This window comes from Sus scrofa, chromosome 3 (assembly GCF_000003025.6).
Source record: "Sus scrofa isolate TJ Tabasco breed Duroc chromosome 3, Sscrofa11.1, whole genome shotgun sequence".
NCBI classification, from domain to species: domain Eukaryota; kingdom Metazoa; phylum Chordata; class Mammalia; order Artiodactyla; family Suidae; genus Sus; species Sus scrofa.
Genome location: NC_010445.4, coordinates 8,390,887 through 8,406,661, shown reverse-complemented (window position 1 = coordinate 8,406,661; position 15,775 = coordinate 8,390,887). Strand labels below are relative to the sequence as shown.

At 58.6% G+C, this 15,775-nt stretch overlaps 2 protein-coding genes across 3 annotated transcripts; one reads left to right on the top strand and one right to left on the bottom strand.

Annotated features, from left to right (window-relative positions):
* On the bottom strand, positions 212-1,435 carry LOC110260075 (translation initiation factor IF-2-like). The gene is made up of 2 exons (XM_021087973.1): positions 700-1,435; positions 212-561 (listed from the first exon to the last, which is right to left on the bottom strand). The coding sequence occupies exons 1-2, from the start codon at positions 1,433-1,435 to the stop codon at positions 212-214; spliced, it is 1,086 nt and encodes a 361-aa protein (XP_020943632.1).
* Positions 422-15,717, top strand: LOC100514038 (TSC22 domain family protein 4). Of its 2 annotated transcripts, XM_013995454.2 has the most exons (6): positions 486-1,099; positions 1,547-2,574; positions 4,894-5,060; positions 10,304-10,352; positions 12,949-13,275; positions 15,255-15,717. In XM_013995454.2, exons 2-6 carry the CDS (start codon positions 1,828-1,830, stop codon positions 15,486-15,488), a joined length of 1,524 nt encoding a protein of 507 aa, XP_013850908.1. In that variant the 5' UTR covers positions 486-1,099; positions 1,547-1,827; the 3' UTR covers positions 15,489-15,717. The 2 variants fall into 2 exon arrangements, with proteins under 2 accessions (XP_003124405.1, XP_013850908.1); XM_003124357.4 differs by lacking the exons at positions 12,949-13,275; positions 15,255-15,717 and adding an exon at positions 10,763-11,441 and having other exon boundaries at positions 422-1,099.

Here is a 15,775-nt window from a genome sequence, read left to right as displayed (position 1 = left end):
TCAAATACGCCATCACAATACAACAAAAGATATTGTAGGGATAGATGAAAGCAGATTGGCTGTGAGTGGGTCAATGTTGAAACTGCATGCGGGCTGCCTGGGAGTTCACTGTACCATTCTCTCTACTTCGAGGCATGTTTGGAAATTTGTCACAAGGATCCACTTGAACAAATAAGGGCGGGGAGAAAAAAATGGTACCTTCCTCATACAGTCACTGTGAAAACCAGGGGAGAGAGGACAGTAACAGCTGCAGCAGCACCACAACGACTCGCCGGGCGCTTATGGGGTGGCAGGCACCCAGCAGGATCCTGGTAACTTCCTTCCCACTCTTCTGCGCGCCTGTAGGCCAATGGCAGCAAGTGCCTACAAGTAAGGGAATCCCTGGCCTCCCCGCAAACTCCTCCCCTCTCTCTCCGCCCTCCGCGGCCCCGCCCTCCGAGGAAGCGCTGGGCTGGGGCCCAGCAGGTGTGGGGTTAAGGCAGCCCGTTCCGGGCCCCTGGAACAGCAGCGGCGGCAGCAACTGCACCAGCAGCGGCGGTGGCAGGCCTGGCCCCGGGCCAGCTGGCCGGGAGCCCCAGGAGCGAGAGAGGGCGGAGGAAGGGGAGGAAGAGGGGAAGGAGGAGGAGAGGAGCCGTCAGCAGGCCCGAGGAGGCAGGACTTCCTGGTGTGGGGGTTGTCAACAGCCCAGAAGAGAAAGACCGAGAGGAGCGGAGTAGCGGAGAGAGACCCAGCGGTGCCACGCGGGAGGAGACTTGGGAGGGCCACTCGCCGCGACCACCGAGGCGGCTCCATCTGGAGGATCGGGGGGCTGACCCGCCCTCTTCCGCAGCAGTCCGCACACCCTTGGGGCTTCACGGGCCGCGCCTGGGCCCCCACCGAGGAGGCGGGGGTTCCTTTTCTGGACGGCAAACTTTCCGCGGAGATGCCTTGCGGGGCGAGGTGCAGCCCCCGAAGAGGACCGGACAGCCTCTGAGCGCCGCCTGCGCCCCCCGCGCTCCTGGGGCCAGGGGGCCCCAGGGAAAGGACAGCTCAACGTCTTAGGCGGCCGGGACCCCCCCGGCCCCCGCCCCCGGCCCCGCTCGGTGGCCGCGGCCGAGAGGTAGGGCTCTGGGCTGGGCGGGGCGCTGGGGCGGTGGGGCAGGGCCTGCCCCAGGGATAGGGGAGCTGGGGTGCGGGGGCCTCGCAGGCCGAGCACAGGCCTCCTGGCAGCCTGGCCAGGCTGAGGAGCGGCTTCACCCCTGTTCACCCAGGCTTTGGGTGGGACCACTTGGGTCCCGTGAGTTGGAATCCCAGCTAGAAATGCCCCACTTTGGGTCTGGGCCGCCTCTTCCTGCTCTCTGTGCCCGCCCGGATCTGTCCCCTCTGTTCTGGTCTCTGTCATCTCTGCCTGTATCTTTGTCTCTGGGTCTCTGGCGGTTTCCCCTTCCTCCCCCATTCTGCTCCCCAGAGAGGAAGCCCCGGAGGTGCTGCCCACTGCTTTCTCACACACACACACATACACACACACACACACTCTCTCTCTCTCTCTCCCCGTCTCTCCTTCCAGTTTGCAAACTCAGCTCTGGAGTTTGGAGGCAGCGACAGCAGCAGGAAAAACCTGCCCCTGCCCTCTCCCTCCCCCCTGCCTCCCCTGTCCTGTTCCTTCAGCAACCAGGCACCCCCAGTTCCTGCAGGGCCCTCCTGCCATGTCGGACCCAGACGTCCCCAGGGGCCCTGATGTCCCCGCCATGTGGCCCCCCTGTTCTAGGGGTGCCTGAGCCTCTCCAAGAGCTCCCTCCCCCCCGCCACCCGCCTGCCCACCTTGGCCAGTCCTGAGACCCAGGGACCATGAGTGGGGGCAGGAAGAAGAGTAGTTTCCAGATCACCAGCGTCACCACGGACTACGAGGGTCCAGGGAGCCCAGGGGGTTCAGATCCTCCTGCCCTGCCAGCCCCCACTGGGCCACCGCCCCGCCTGCCCAATGGGGAGCCAAACCCCGAGCCAGGGGGCAGGGGCACCCCCCGGAATGGCTCCCCACCGCCTGGGGCCCCAGCCTCCCGCTTCCGGGTGGTGAAGCTACCCCAAGGCCTGGGAGAGCCTTATCGCCGAGGCCGTTGGACTTGTGTGGATGTTTACGAGAGAGACCTGGAGCCCCCTAGCTTTGGCCGGCTCCTGGAGGGAATTCGAGGGGCCTCAGGGGGCACAGGGGGCAGGTCTTTGGATTCCAGGTTGGAGCTGGCCAGCTTGGGCCTGAGCGCCCCTGCCCCACAGCCAGGCCTGTCTCAGGGCCCCACCTCCTGGCTCCGCCCGCCCCCCACCTCCCCTGGACCTCAGGCCCGCTCCCTAACTGGGGGGCTGGGCCAGCTGGCAGTGCCTAGCAAGGCCAAGGTGGAGACACCCCCTCTGTCAGTCTCCCCACCCCAGCAGCGCCCCCCAGAGCCCGGGACAGGGGATAGCACGGGCACATCCCGGGCTGCCACGCCCCTGCCCTCCTTGAGGGTAGAAGTGGAGGCAGGGGGCTCAACAGCGGGGACCCCTCCACTGCCCTGGACGAAGGATGGAGCCCTGCGACTGAGGATGGAGGAGACAGGGCAGGTAAGAGCCGGGTCCCAGGGTTGGGGGGGGACACCTGAGGGGTGGAGGTTGTCCATCCGGACCTGGGCCTCCGCCTCCATACTGACCTCCCTTGGCTCCCTCGTCACCTGTCTGTCGTTTCAGACAGCCCCCCTTTTTTCTTCCTGCCATCTCACTTGCGGGTCCATTCCTGCTCCTCGCCTGGCCCGTGTTTTCTCTCTCAGGCTCTGTCTGCCCCGCATTCTGCACTTTCTTTGCTCTTTGGCCTTTCACGTGTTGCCTGGGGCCCCCGTCTCCGTGTCTGGGGAGCCCATGTCCCCTCTCGATCGTGAAGCTGTGACCACCTCCCTTTGGCCTTCCCCTTCTGTCTGGGTCTCACTTCTTCAGGCATTGAGGGGGAGGCCCCAGGCTGGGCTGGCGAGCTTGGGCCTCTGGGAGAGGAGCTGCTGGGGCTGGGGGGAGGGGCAGAAAGTAGGCCTTCCACCCTAAATCTCTCCTCTGCAGTCCCATCTCCAAGTGGGGAAGGGGCTGCTGCTTTCTTCCCACCAGCCGCCCTTGCAGCCTCATCTCCAGCTGTGTCCCAAACCAAACGTCTCTGAGACCTTGAGGAATCGGGTGGAGATGAGGGGGCCCCTTACAAGGATGGGGTTTGGCTGGTTCGTCCCGTCCTTTGTACACCCTGTTGACTGTCCGGGTTCCCTGCTTCTGGGCCTCTCCAGGACCCGTCACTGAGGGTGGCCACCATGGAGTAGGAGAACAGTGGGAAACAGTTGAGAAAGCGTTAAATCCTTTGCTCATTCTGCTTCCTGTCTCCAAAAGAGGAACAAGTCTGGGCTGGGGGGCAGGATGCCTGGGTCCTCGGGGTGGGGAGTGGGCAGCCAGGGATGTTGGATGTGTCTGTCCTGAAGGAGAAAATAACACCTTGGATGCAGGAGGAAAGGCAGCGAGTGTGAGGATGAGAACTTTTCCCCTTCCTGGCCTTGGGCACAAACCACAGTATAAAAATAACCTGAGACTGTGCGTCTGGGCCCTGTCAGGACCGGTCAGGACTGGCTCCCCCCCACCCCCTCCTGGCCTCAGACTCACATCTCTCATGCCACCGCCCCCCCCTTTCTTGAGTTCTTTCATTCACTTCCTACCCCAGGGGAGAAGATGTGTTTCCTTTACTGGTCCCTGTCCCCACACTCTTCCAAAGCAAGCCCCCTTTGCCCCCAGCCTCCGCTGTTCCTATCCTTAAGCCCTGCCTGAGCTTCCCTTGGGCCCACAGACCCTGCCCTGCTCTCCTCGGAGCCCCCAGCTCCCTTTCCTTCCCCCACCTCCTGGTCTCTTCCTGCGTGTGTGCATCTGTGCTGCTGTTCCCTTGCCTTGGCGTCTGTCTTCCTTCTACACTCCCCCTGTCTCTTCTCTTCCTTCTACACAACCCCCTGTCTCTGGGTTGCCTCGAACAGGGGCCTCGAGGAGGGCTGGGGGCACCACCTGGGCCCCCTTCCCCTGTGCTGTCCCTCTAACCACTCTGGACTCCCTGTTCTTGGCTTTTCCGAGAACCTGGGGCCTCCTGGGGCCTCACAGAGGCGTCTTGTTCCTGTGGCCCCCGCCCTTCTGCAGCCACCCCCAGCGCCTGTTGGGCCGTGTGGGTCCACGCCCAGGCTCCGCCTCCCTCCATCTCCGCAACCCCCCCCCCCCGAAGATCCAGGCTCAGGAGCAGAACTTCACCTGAGTCTGAGAAGTTTGAGAGGAGAGGCTAGAACGGGTAGAGGAGGGTTGAGGGGGGGAGGAGGTGGAGGACCAGTTTCTGAGGATTCATTCATTCTACAAATAGCTATTGAACAAACTATAAGCTCTGCCCTCTGGAGCTTACCTTCCAGTAGCAGAGAGGCAAAAATACTTTAATTTCACATAATATTAGGTGCTGTAAAAAAGAAAAAATAGAACGGTGCAATGGAACTCACAAGTCAAAGGATGGGGAAATGCCTCTCTGGAGACGTGATGTTTGAGTAGCCACAGGAAGTCCGATGATAGAAGGTGGACACTCTCTGACTAGCCTCTGATGAAGGGTCCTGGTTCTGGTGGTGGAAGGGTGCTGGAGTGCAGACCAGAGCCCCTCTCTGATACCCCATAGCACCTTTTTGGAAGCCACTCCCCCAGAGGGGTATGGGGGCAGGACACCTGGGTGCCCAGTCCTCGGAAGCCGGACAGGGTGTGTGGGGAGGTCCCCAGTCCTCAGAAACTGGACAGGGTGTGTGGGGAGAGGTGGGGAGGGAGGAAGCTACTAGGAAAGTTGTGAGGTGGCTGGATCCTTTCTCTCACTCAATGTGATGGTTCCTACCTGCCTTTCTCCAGGTGCCCCCACTCGACTCTCGCCCTGGCTCCCCTGCCCTCTACTTCTTCCCCGAAGCCAGTCTGGTTCGCAAGTCTCCAGACCCCTTTGGAGCAGCAGCTGCCCAGAGCCTCAGCCTCGCCCGTTCCATGCTGGCCATCAGTGGCCACCTGGATAGCGATGACGATAGGTAGGTGGGCTCCGGCTCCTCACCCAGCACCTGGGATAGCCGCGTGAAACTGCCTGGTAGGTGTCCTTCCCCCTCTTGAACTTGGAGAGGACCTCTTAAACAGAGAAGCCTGACCTGGGCATAGCACACTGGGCAAAGCTGATTTGAGACCTCCTCCCTCTCTGTGGAGAGTGCTGGGTGGGACTCCCTGGCTTAGGATTGTCAAATCATACTTTTTTAGAGTTTGAAGGGAGTCATTGTTGTCAAATTCCAGAGCTCTTGCAGATTTAGCGATCATCTGGCCAGCCCTAAGAATTTACTGGCAAATGTGCTGGAGACCAGAATAGGGAGTCGGTCTCCTCCCAGTCCTCCTCCTCCCTCTCCAGGGGAATGGGACTCCTGCTTCTAGAGGTAACATCCTTGGAGTCCGTGCAGTCTACTTTAGGATCCTGGGACCTCTAGTAACAAGCAAGCATGTCCCTAAGGTTCTGTTTTCTGTGCTAGGGACATCACGGGGGCTGAGCCTTCCTGGCGGCCAAGGCCAAGCCATAGCCGTCGAGAGGCTGGCTATCGGTCACAGGGAAGGCACAGGAGAGCAGGATCTGCTGGGGTTTGCCCTTCAGGGGAGAATGTCCTGTTCACGGCGTGGTGGGCAGAACTTCCCTGTTTCAAGGGCCAGGTTTCAACATAGGAATGTCAGCAAGTTGAAAGGGAGGAACAAAATCGCGAGTCAGATAGCCAAGCAGCTCCCTCCTGGCTGTGGACTGATAGGCACCCAGGAGAGAAGCCAAGGAGCCGCCACTTTTATTTTGGAGGGAGGAGTGGGACTTCTTGTTTGAAGCCCTGGGGGAGGGACTTCCTGTTTGAAAGGCATTAGGGGCGGGGCTTAGTGTGTGCTTGGGGGGACCTATTCCAGAGGAGTCTCTCCTTCCAGCCTTCTGCTCTCCTGGTGCCACCTTCCCCCCCAATCCCAAATCAGGGACTGAGTTCCTCCTGTGAAAAGGGCCTGGGCCCTTGGGGGACCCAGAGTGGAAAGAGAAGTGATAGGAGCCAATGGGATGGAGGACAAGGGCCTGGTGGAAGCATTTGGAGAATGGGGGGACAGAGGGGGGCTGGACAGGGCAGGGCTGCTTCCGGGCTCCCAGCTCTAAGGAATGTGTGAGGTGTGAGGTTGGCCAGGGCACCTGCCCCCTATGTGCTGTTCCCAGAGCTTCCCAGCCGCCCCACCTCCCACTTAGGAGGTTCCTTGGCACTGGAGGGCTCCCTGTCCCTCCCCCAGCCCTGTTGATTTCAGAAGCCAGCCTCCTGCTTTCCCTTAGAGAGTTCTACCTCCAGAAGCCTCCTCAGCTCTATTCTTTTAGCTTGCCCCCTCCCTCCCTCTGTCCCACCCCCTCGAACACCCCAGTCTGACCGGTCCGCCTCCCAGCCTCCACTTTACCCTGCCGAGCTCCAAGCCTCTGGGGCTCAGGCCCAGCCCAGCGCCTCGTGCTCCACCCTGCTGGGCCAGCGGGTTTGGGTTGGGCCACCTCCTTGGCCCCCTGGAATGAGGTGCGTAGCCCCCACCTCACCTCTCTGGTGTGCCAGGAGCTGGCAGAACAGGGTCTGAGTGGCATGGGACCTTCCTTTTAGAGGGAAAGTGGCCTGGGGTGTGAAGTGCTTGGATCACCCCATCTTATGGGGAGTTAGGGATGTCTGACCAATCGTAGAATCTGGGGATGAGATAACTGAGGGTGCATGGTAAATTCAAACTCTTCATATGTACCTCAGCTGCAAGAACCTTCATGCCCCCAACAGGGCCTGGTTTTTGGGAGGTACTTAAATAAGTGGGTGGATGGATGATGAAGGAATGGGTGGATGGGTGAGTGGTGGATGGCCAGCATGGGGATCCAGGCGTTCTAGGGAATGAATTCCAGGCACTCAGGAAAGAAAAGGTGTATTTATTTATCCAGTGTTTCCTTGGGGTTAAATGCTACCTCTTATTTCACATAATTCTAAGAGCAGCCCCATGATCCCGGCCTTCCAGATGAAGAAACTGAGACTCAGAGGAGAAAGGTTTTAGAGCCTTGCCCAGGGTCACCCAGCTAGTAAGTGGCAGGACTGCTGTTGGAGCTTGGGTCTGACCCCAGACCACTTTCTCTCCACTAGGATGCCTGTGTCCCAAGCGACAACCATCTTTTTTTTTTTTTTTTCTTTCGTTTTGTCTTTTTGAGGGCCACACCCACGGCATATGGAAGTTCCCAGGCTAAGGGTCTAATCGGACCTGTAGCTGCTGGCCTATGCCATAGCCACGCTAGGTCCAAGTCGCGTCTGTGACCTACACCACAGCTCATGGCAACGCCAGATCCTTAACCCACTGAGAAAGGCCAGGGATCGAACCCACAACCTCATGGTTCCTAGTCAGATTCGTTTCCGAAGAGACAACCTTCTTTGGGATACCCGTTCTCTCCAGGACAGAGGCAGGAACAGCTCTCCCAGCCCTGGCCAGGAGCCATTATTCTCCCGCCTCCCTGGCCCTGCCCCGCCCCAAAGGCACCACAGATCCGGAGGGAGTGTAGACAGGGCAGCCGGGTGCCACTTTCTTGGCCTCAGGCCCTGCCCCTGGGGGTTCCTCAGGACAGTGAGGGAGCAGGGCTGGCCCTTGTCTCTGGCATCAGACCCTCCCCAGCTCTCCCAGATGTCCTGATTCTTCATCTGATCCTCATTTTGAGGCTGTTTCATTTGACCTTCAAAAAGGAAGACCAATGTCTACAGCTGTCTCTGCCCCAGGACCTAAGAGTCTTGCAGGGCCAGAGTCCCCAGTTGTGCTTGCTGTGCCCTGCACAACTGCAGGGGGCACCACTCAGCATTCGAATTGTTGACACTGGAAGTCACGATGGTTTTCAAGAAGATGGCAATAAGTGCCTTGAAGGACTTTATGCTAACTCACCCAAAGTTGCTGTAGGGGATTTTGGGGCAGGCTGATCCCATGCTGCTCAGGGTTCCGGCACAGTGCCAGCCGTCCCTCACCTGGGGTTTCTCAAAGGGAGGGTTTGGGTTGCCAGAGTCCTGGCCCCTTGAAGTGTTAATGTTAGAATGTGCCAGTGGAAAGTGCTGTCAAAAACTCTCCAGCGGTAGACAAACAGGAGATAATCATCAATCAGCCAACAACTGTTTATTGTTGTATTATTCCTTTATTTCTGGCAAGAAGGAACGATTTACTTGGCATCTTTACCGAGTGTCTGCCAGCAAGGCCGGTGTTCCCATTCCTGTGACTCTGCCCCCTCTTTGGTCTCTGTGTGGCTGTGTGTCCTGGGGCTCTGTGGTGGCCTGGTCGCCACCAGGTGTTTGCAGCATTGTGAAAACTACTTTGACTCTCCAGCTGGCTGGCCCCCCATCCACCCTTAAACTGGTCCTCTCCCCCAAGTCCCAGGTGTCCTCCCCCTCAACCCCATCCTGCTCTCTCAGGCCTGATCCCTCTCTTGGTTACTCCACCTGCCAGCACCTTCTGCACCCTGAGCTCAGATGGGAAGTGGAAAATTCCCAGCACCCTCGTGCTCCCTTCCTGGCTACAAGGCCTCATCCAAGGGTCACCTTGGATTGAGTGCTGATTCTCCCCACAGGGAAGCGAGCTGGAACTGACAGCCAGGAGAGAGGGCTTGACAAGGGAGCACAGGGCAAGAGATGTGGTGTGTTGGGGCCACCTTTTCGGGGAAGGGTGCAGCGGGGGCTGGAGGTCAGGACTACTGATCCTGCAGTACTGGAGGGCATGCATGCAGGGCTGGCCCCGGGGCTGAGGCAGCTGAGGCAGAAGCTGGACAGGGGCGGGTGGTGAGCTTTGGGGTGAGGAAGGGGCCTGACTGGTGGGGAGATGAAGCCTTGGAGGACAGAATGGGGTGCCAAGGACGGCACAGGCCCGGGGCCACGGAGAGACTGGCTTGAGGGAAAGCCAGGTTGAGGGACTCTTGAGCCAGGCGTGAGTCGACCTCTGGTGGCCACTTCACAAACTGCATCAGGCTTGCTCTCACCTCCCTGTCTCCGCTCCCAGGAGTCTTCAGAACTCCTGCTCCTATTCCCAGTACCCCACCTCCAGCCTCACCTTCTCAGCTCCCCGCAAGCCCTTGCTCCCTCCAAGATCCCAGACACCAGGCTCGAGTCCCAGGTCCATAGGCCGAACTTGTCTTTGAGGCTCTGTTTTTTCATCATCATGGCAACCTTTCCCATTCATTGCTCCTCACCCTCACCTTGGCAGGTAGGGGACCCTCTGGCTAGGCCCCAGGGGTCACCCAGGATGTGGGCTTTGTGTTTCAGGGAAGTGCTTGTAGTCCAAGGAAGACCCTGAGCACATCAGAAACCCCCTCCCCACCCCACCCGGTGCATCCCCTCCATCCCCTTACCTCCCAACTGAGAGCTGCCGAGGCCTTAAGGGAGAGGCCAGTGTTTGTCCAGAGGGGGCAGGATGGGGTCAGAGGTGGGACAGGGCCTCCCAGTGCCAGGCTGTCCCTCACCCTCACACCCCTCCCTGACCCAGGCCTCTGGCCCTGCAGCCCCTCCCCCGACCCTGCCCACCAGCTGACTTTCCTCAGCCAGCCCTCTCCCCTCTGTTCTGGGATTGGTGCCAGGGTGAGAAGGGGACACTGGCACTGACCGTGTCTGGGAATTCCCGCCCACCGTGGAGCCAGCGGGAGGGGGTCCCCGTGTCCCTGAGGAACCAATAGCAGCCAGGCCTTGCCCTGGGGGGCGGTGTATATCTTTCAGGCCAGCACCCCCTAGGCACTGTCTCCCTTCTGCCTGCCTGGCACCAGCCAGACCCTGCTCTGCCCCGGGGGGCTTTGCGCCCCCCAGGCAGCCCTTCTGATACCAGCCCTCTCCCTCTGGGGAGGCCTGAGGACCCCTTCCCCCCTGGGGATGGCCCAGCCAGGGGTCTCTGTCAAGTCCCTGGTGTCCTCGTATGAGACCCGGGTTGGGGGGACGGCTCCCGGGCCTCCCCGGAAAAGGGGCTGTGTCTCCTCTCCCTGTTCCCCTCGGGGAGCATCCCCCATCCGAGGGGCGTCTGGACCCCCACCGCACCGGGGCCTGGGAGGGCCTGGGCAGCGGCCCTCACCCCGCCGGGGGATGGACAAAACCCTCCTCTCCCTGATTCTCTACTGTCACAGGTACAGGTAGGGGTGTGGTGGGAGGCTGCAGCGAACAGGCTTGCAGAAGAGGCGGCAGGCTGGGTGTCCAGACACCTGGCTTGACACCCGCTCCTCCTCCTCCTCACCTCTCGTCTCCCCGTGTCCCTCCAGTGGCTCCGGAAGCCTCGTTGGCATTGACAACAAGATCGAACAAGCCATGGTAAGAGAAGCCATCTTGGTCCCAGCACGTCCCGGCTCATGCGCTGCTGCCCAGGCCCCTGCCTGTGTCAGCTGGCTGATGCTCCATCCCTGCTGTCCTCATTATTAGGGAATCCCGACTCCCAGCTAACCCTAACCCTAACCTGCTCCCCGCTGGGCTCCTTGGAGCCTCCGCCCTTTCTTGTGTCTAACCCGAATGCTGGCGTCTCTTGGTTCCTGGCCTCTGTCGGGCATCCTCGCTCACCTCCGCAGCCCACGCCTGTCCCTTCCCTGTTTTACTTCTTCCCCAGAGGGTCCCCATCGTCTTGGAGCAGGAGGCTCTCTCACACCCAGCTCCTTAAGACACTGGGCAGGGGCTGAGGCTGGGGCGGCCTGGGACCCCTGACGCTTTGCCTGTCCCCGGACCCCCAGGACTTGGTGAAGTCCCACCTCATGTTTGCGGTCCGGGAGGAGGTGGAGGTGCTGAAGGAGCAGATCCGGGACCTGGCCGAGCGGAATGCCGCGCTGGAGCAGGAGAATGGACTGCTGCGTGCCTTGGCCAGCCCCGAGCAGCTGGCCCAGCTGCCTTCCTCGGGGGTCCCGAGGCTCGGGCCCCCAGCGCCCAACGGGCCCTCAGTCTGAGCCTCCCTTCCCTCACAATGTGCCTTTGGGGGCTGTCACAGCTGCTAGACCTTGCGCCAGCTGCCTGCCCCCTCTTCCTATGCAGCTTTAATGTCCCTTGATCCCCGGGGATGGGAGTCAAAGGCTCAGAAGTGGCCTGTCCCCCACCCTTCCTCCGTCTCCCCCCAGTGCCCAGGGACCGGACTGGGCATCCCTAGGCGTTGATGAAGGAGGGAGGGTATCAGGATGGGGTGTTAGATGGAGCCCCCCTCCTCCCTCCCTGGGCGTCGGTGTTCTGGGACCCCCGGCAATAGATGGCTTGGGGAGCAGGAGGCTCCCTGGCAGACATCCCATCCCCTCCTTGTTCCCCGAGTGCCCCCCCTCTCCTCTGCCCAGGGGAGGGAGTATGGACAGTATCTGCAAGTTCTGGGATTCAGGTTGTTATTAAAATAATAATTATAATTAAAAAATCCGGAGAAACTTGAATCTGGAGGTTGGCATCTCGTTGCTTGTGTCCAGACAGGGGACCCGCACCAACAGGTTCTTCTTGTGCGAGAAAAACTGAGGCTGTGGGCTCCCCTGGAGATCTTGTCCGGGCTGGGGAGGTTTAACGAGGCTCAGAGTGGAGATGCGGGAGGAAAAGGGAGCCAATGGCCTGGGTCCTGGGAAGGGGCAGGCGAGGCGAGGCGGAGGGAGGAGGGGGGCGTCGGCCCACGTGCTGGTGGGGGACAGGGAAACAATGAGGCCTTTGGTGATTGTGCGGGATCCACCCCCAGCTTCCCAGCGTGTCCCCTCTGCGGGCTGGATCCGGGTGGCTGCTCGGGGGCGGGGCGGGGGGCCCTGAATGGGCCCCTTGTCTCCACGCTGGGTGTGGGCCAGGCTCCCCGGGCACACGGTGCCCTCGCCAGGGCTGGCCGGCCTCCGTGGCCTCCACCCCCAGCTGGCTGAGGATGAAGCCCAGTGGGTGAGCAGCCCCTCCCTGGCAGCCTCGGCTCGGTCCCAGACGGAAGGGCAGGTAGGGAGAGGGACCCCATCTAGTGGGCAAGGAGGGAAAGCAGCAGCCTCCACGTCAGGAGAACCCAGGTCCTACTAGACGGGACCTTTGGAGAGCGGGACACCGGAGGCCTACCGAGTTTGGACTCCCTGCCCTGTGCGGATTTACGACTTGGGCAGGCTCTTTGGTTTTTCTGAATCTCAGTTTCCTCCTGGGTGAAAAGGCCCTGGTGGCAATAACCTACACGAAGGGCAGATGCGAGGATTACATGACGTCATCCAAGGGAAGAGTCCAGGGAGTTCCAGGTGCTCGCTCAGTGTTAGTTTCCGTCCAGGGGGAGCCCGGCTGAGGGTGCAGGGATTGGCTCCGGGGGTCCTGGAAGGGCCTCGGGGGTTGGGGTCAGGGCCGGCAGGCGCTCACAATGGGCTAGAACTCTCCCTCCCTCTGGGTTCTCATCCACTTTGACTCCTCTCCCTGTCCCAGGGAGGGGAGGAAGGGCCGAGGATGAGTCATTGGGGGGATCTTTCCTCCTGGATTCTCTATTTCTTTCTTCCCTGTTGCACGTGAAGCTCCCGAGAGACCCCTTAGGTGGCGGCCACTGGCCCGCAGCCTGTCCCCCTCCCCTTCCCCCCTGAACTAAATGCTGGTTCTGCCCCCTACTTGGGGCTTGTGTGTCGGGAGAAATGGCTGTGGTTGTGAGGTTCTTCCGATGGATTTGGAGCAAGATTAGTCGCTGGGTGAGTTTCAGAGACCGCCCCGTCCTCTTGACAGGGGGTGGGAGATGCTGGTCAGCAGAAACCGCCCACCCCCTCACCTGACTTCCCTCCCCTCCTGGCCTCTTGGGACCAGACAAGACTGGAAGGGACGAGGTCAGGGACAGGAGGGCTGGGGAGCGGGCAGGGACACCCACTGCCCCGTTTCCTCGGGGCTTTCCCTTCTCCTGACTGGTGTCTCTTGCTCTGCCCTTCTCTCTGTCTCTCCTCTCCCCCGTCTTGGCTCTTAGGTTTTCTTCTGGAGACACCAAGCGAAGTCAGCCGTCGGGGAACACAGCGACTCCAAGAAAAATGCATCGAAGGTGGAGAAGATACCCAAAGTGGTTGAGACTCTCAAGGTGGTCGAGGCCTCCAAAGAGGCTAAGGTCTCCAAAGTGGATGTGTCCTCCAAGGTGGCTGATCCCTGCGTGGTGGCCAAGACCACCACGGGCCGGGCCGAGAAGGAGGCGGGCCAGGGGAGGCGATCGCTGTTGCAGCTGCCCCGGACTGCCGTCAAGTCTGTCTCCACGCTCATGGTCTCAGCCCTACAGTCTGGCTGGCGGATGTGCAGCTGGAAGGTCAGCGCCATATCCACCTTGTCCCCGGCGGCCGCCCCCCACCCTCTCTTACCCCCCATGATTCACTCACAGCATGTAAAATGGTATGGCCACTCCGGAAAAATGGTTTGGTCGGTTCTTAGAAAACATGCAATTATCATGTGGCCCAGTAACTACACTGGGGCATTTATCCCAGAGAAATGAAATTTTATGTTCACACACACATCTGCATCTGCATGTTCTCAGCAGCTTTATTCATAAGAGCCCACACCAACCCAAAGGCCCTTCAGTGGGTGAATATGGTTAAACAGTGATATACTGATACCATGGGCTGCTCCTCAACCCTAAAAATGAGCTCTGTGGATGCAAATGCAACCACTTGGATGGATCTCAAGGGAATAATGCTGGGTGAAAACAATCCCGAAAGGTTATATTGCCTAAGATTCCATTTATATTATATACCATTCTTTTTTAAAAAGTTTCATTTTATATTGGAGTATAGTTGATTTACAATGTTTTAGTTTTGTGTGTACAGCAAAGTGACTCATGTATGCGTATACATATATCTATTCTTTCTCATATTCTTTTCCCATATAGGTTTATTAGAAAATGTTGAGTAGAGTTCCCTGTGCTATACAGTAGGTCCTTGTTATATACACCATTCTTGTTTTTTTGTTTTTTGTTTTCTTTTTAGGGCCGTACTGCGGCATATGGAAGTTGTCAGGCTAGGGGTCGAAGCAGAGTTACAGCTGCTGGCCTACATCACAGCCACAGCAACACTGGATCCGAGCCATGTATGCGACCTACACCACAGCTCACGGCAATGCCGGATCCTTACCCACTGATCAAGGCCAAAGATCAAACCCGCAACCTCATGGTTCTGAGTCGGATTTGTTTCCTCTGTGCCACGACAGGCACTCCAATAATAATTTTTTAAAAGTTCACCTGACCGCCCTGTAGAGGGAGGTCAGAAAGGGCCAAGAGGAGAGAGGCAGGAAGATCCACTGAGGGTTGTGGTCCAGGCTAAGAGGGAAGGATGTTCTGGATGGGGGGAGAGGCACTGGGAAGTACAAGTTAAGAGACTGGAGTGGTATTTAGGAGGTAGAATTGTTGTACCAGGTGGTTGGATGTGGTGAGGGGAGAGGGAGAGACGGAAGTACAAGCAGGCTGGAGCCATTTGCTCGGAGCGGAGCAGGCTTAGGGGAGAAAGTGATGAGTTTAGGGAAATGCGGCAGGATGAGTGAAGATGTTGGAAGGACATGTGCAGGGAGATGTCTAGGAGGCAGTGGGATATACAGGCCTGGAGGCCAGGAGAGAGCTCTGGGTTGGAGACAGAGGTCAAGGTGTCATTCTGTCCTTCATTTTAATACACTCCTCATGAAATCCTAGTGGGGACTCAAAGGTTCGTCAGACATGGTCCTTGCCTTCCAGGAGCTTGTATGCTGGTATTGAAAACAGATGAGTCTAGAGAACAAATAGCATATAAAATGTATAATATGCTGGTATTGAGAACAGATGAGTCTATAAAACAAATAGCATATAAAACAAATGGGGAGTTTCCATTGTGGCTCAGCAGGTTAAGAACCTGACACAGTGTCTGTGAGGATGCAGGTTCCATTCCTGGCCTTCCTCAGTGGGTTAAGGATCTGGCATTGCCACAAGCTGCGGCGTAGTTTTGCACATGTGGCTCAGATCAGGTGTTGCTGTGTCTGTACCGTAGGCCAGCAGCTGCAGCTCTGATTCAGCCCTTAGCCTGGGAACTTCCTTATGCTGTAGGTGCGGCCCTAATAAGAAAAAGACAAAAAAGAAAAACCTGATATGGACAAACACAAGAGCAGAGACAACCCGAGAAGGCCTCCTGGAGGAGGCAGTGCCCAAGCTAAGGCCTGACAGAGGAGGTGGAATTAGACAAGGCTTTGCTGTTTATCTGCAGGTGGTCCCACCAGCAGTTTCTCCCTAGACTGTGCTATTCACTTGCGCTCATCTTCTCTTTTTCACAGTCATCTGTGAGTTCTACCTCAGTTGCCTCCCAAATGAAGACTCGTTCCCCTTTGGAGTCTCGAGAGGCTGAGATGCTTCGGGAAGTGTACCTGGTGCTGTGGGCCATTCGGAAACAACTGCGGCAGCTGGCCCGCAGGCAGGAGAGGCGGCGTCGGCGCCACATCCGGGCCCACACCTGCCCCCAAACTGACCCAGTTCAGAGCCTGAAACAGGATGCCCGGAGTCCCCTCTAAGGTGGGAACCCCACATCCTCAGCCCTCACCTCACTCTTAGGTAAGGTTGATAGGAGAGGTTGGGGCAGCAGGCCACGGGTTGTGAGTGAGGAGAAGTTTTCATACTGTCACCTCTTATCAGGACCCCAAGGCCTGGCCTGGGGTCACACATATTCCCCTTCATTCCTTTTATTCAATTTGTAAAAAATTATCAAACTGTTGGGAAATAAATATCAGATATTTCTGAGTAGATGTAGAAGCGTGTTTGTGGTTGACCAGAGGCAAAGAGGGGAACTTGAGTGGGACAG

Bases quoted from the DNA above. Each gene is read 5' to 3' on its own strand.
- LOC110260075 (XM_021087973.1), bottom strand. From the start codon at position 1,435: ATGGGGGAGGAAGGGGAAACCGCCAGAGACCCAGAGACAAAGATACAG. The intron at 562-699 runs GTCTTTCTCTTC...GCTCCCGGCCAG, and splicing joins CCGCTACTCCGCTCCTCTCG to CTGGCCCGGGGCCAGGCCTG.
- LOC100514038 (XM_013995454.2), top strand. From the start codon at position 1,828: ATGAGTGGGGGCAGGAAGAAGAGTAGTTTCCAGATCACCAGCGTCACC. The intron at 5,061-10,303 runs GTAGGTGGGCTC...GTGTCCCTCCAG, and splicing joins CTGGATAGCGATGACGATAG to TGGCTCCGGAAGCCTCGTTG. The intron at 10,353-12,948 runs GTAAGAGAAGCC...CTTGGCTCTTAG, and splicing joins ACAAGATCGAACAAGCCATG to GTTTTCTTCTGGAGACACCA.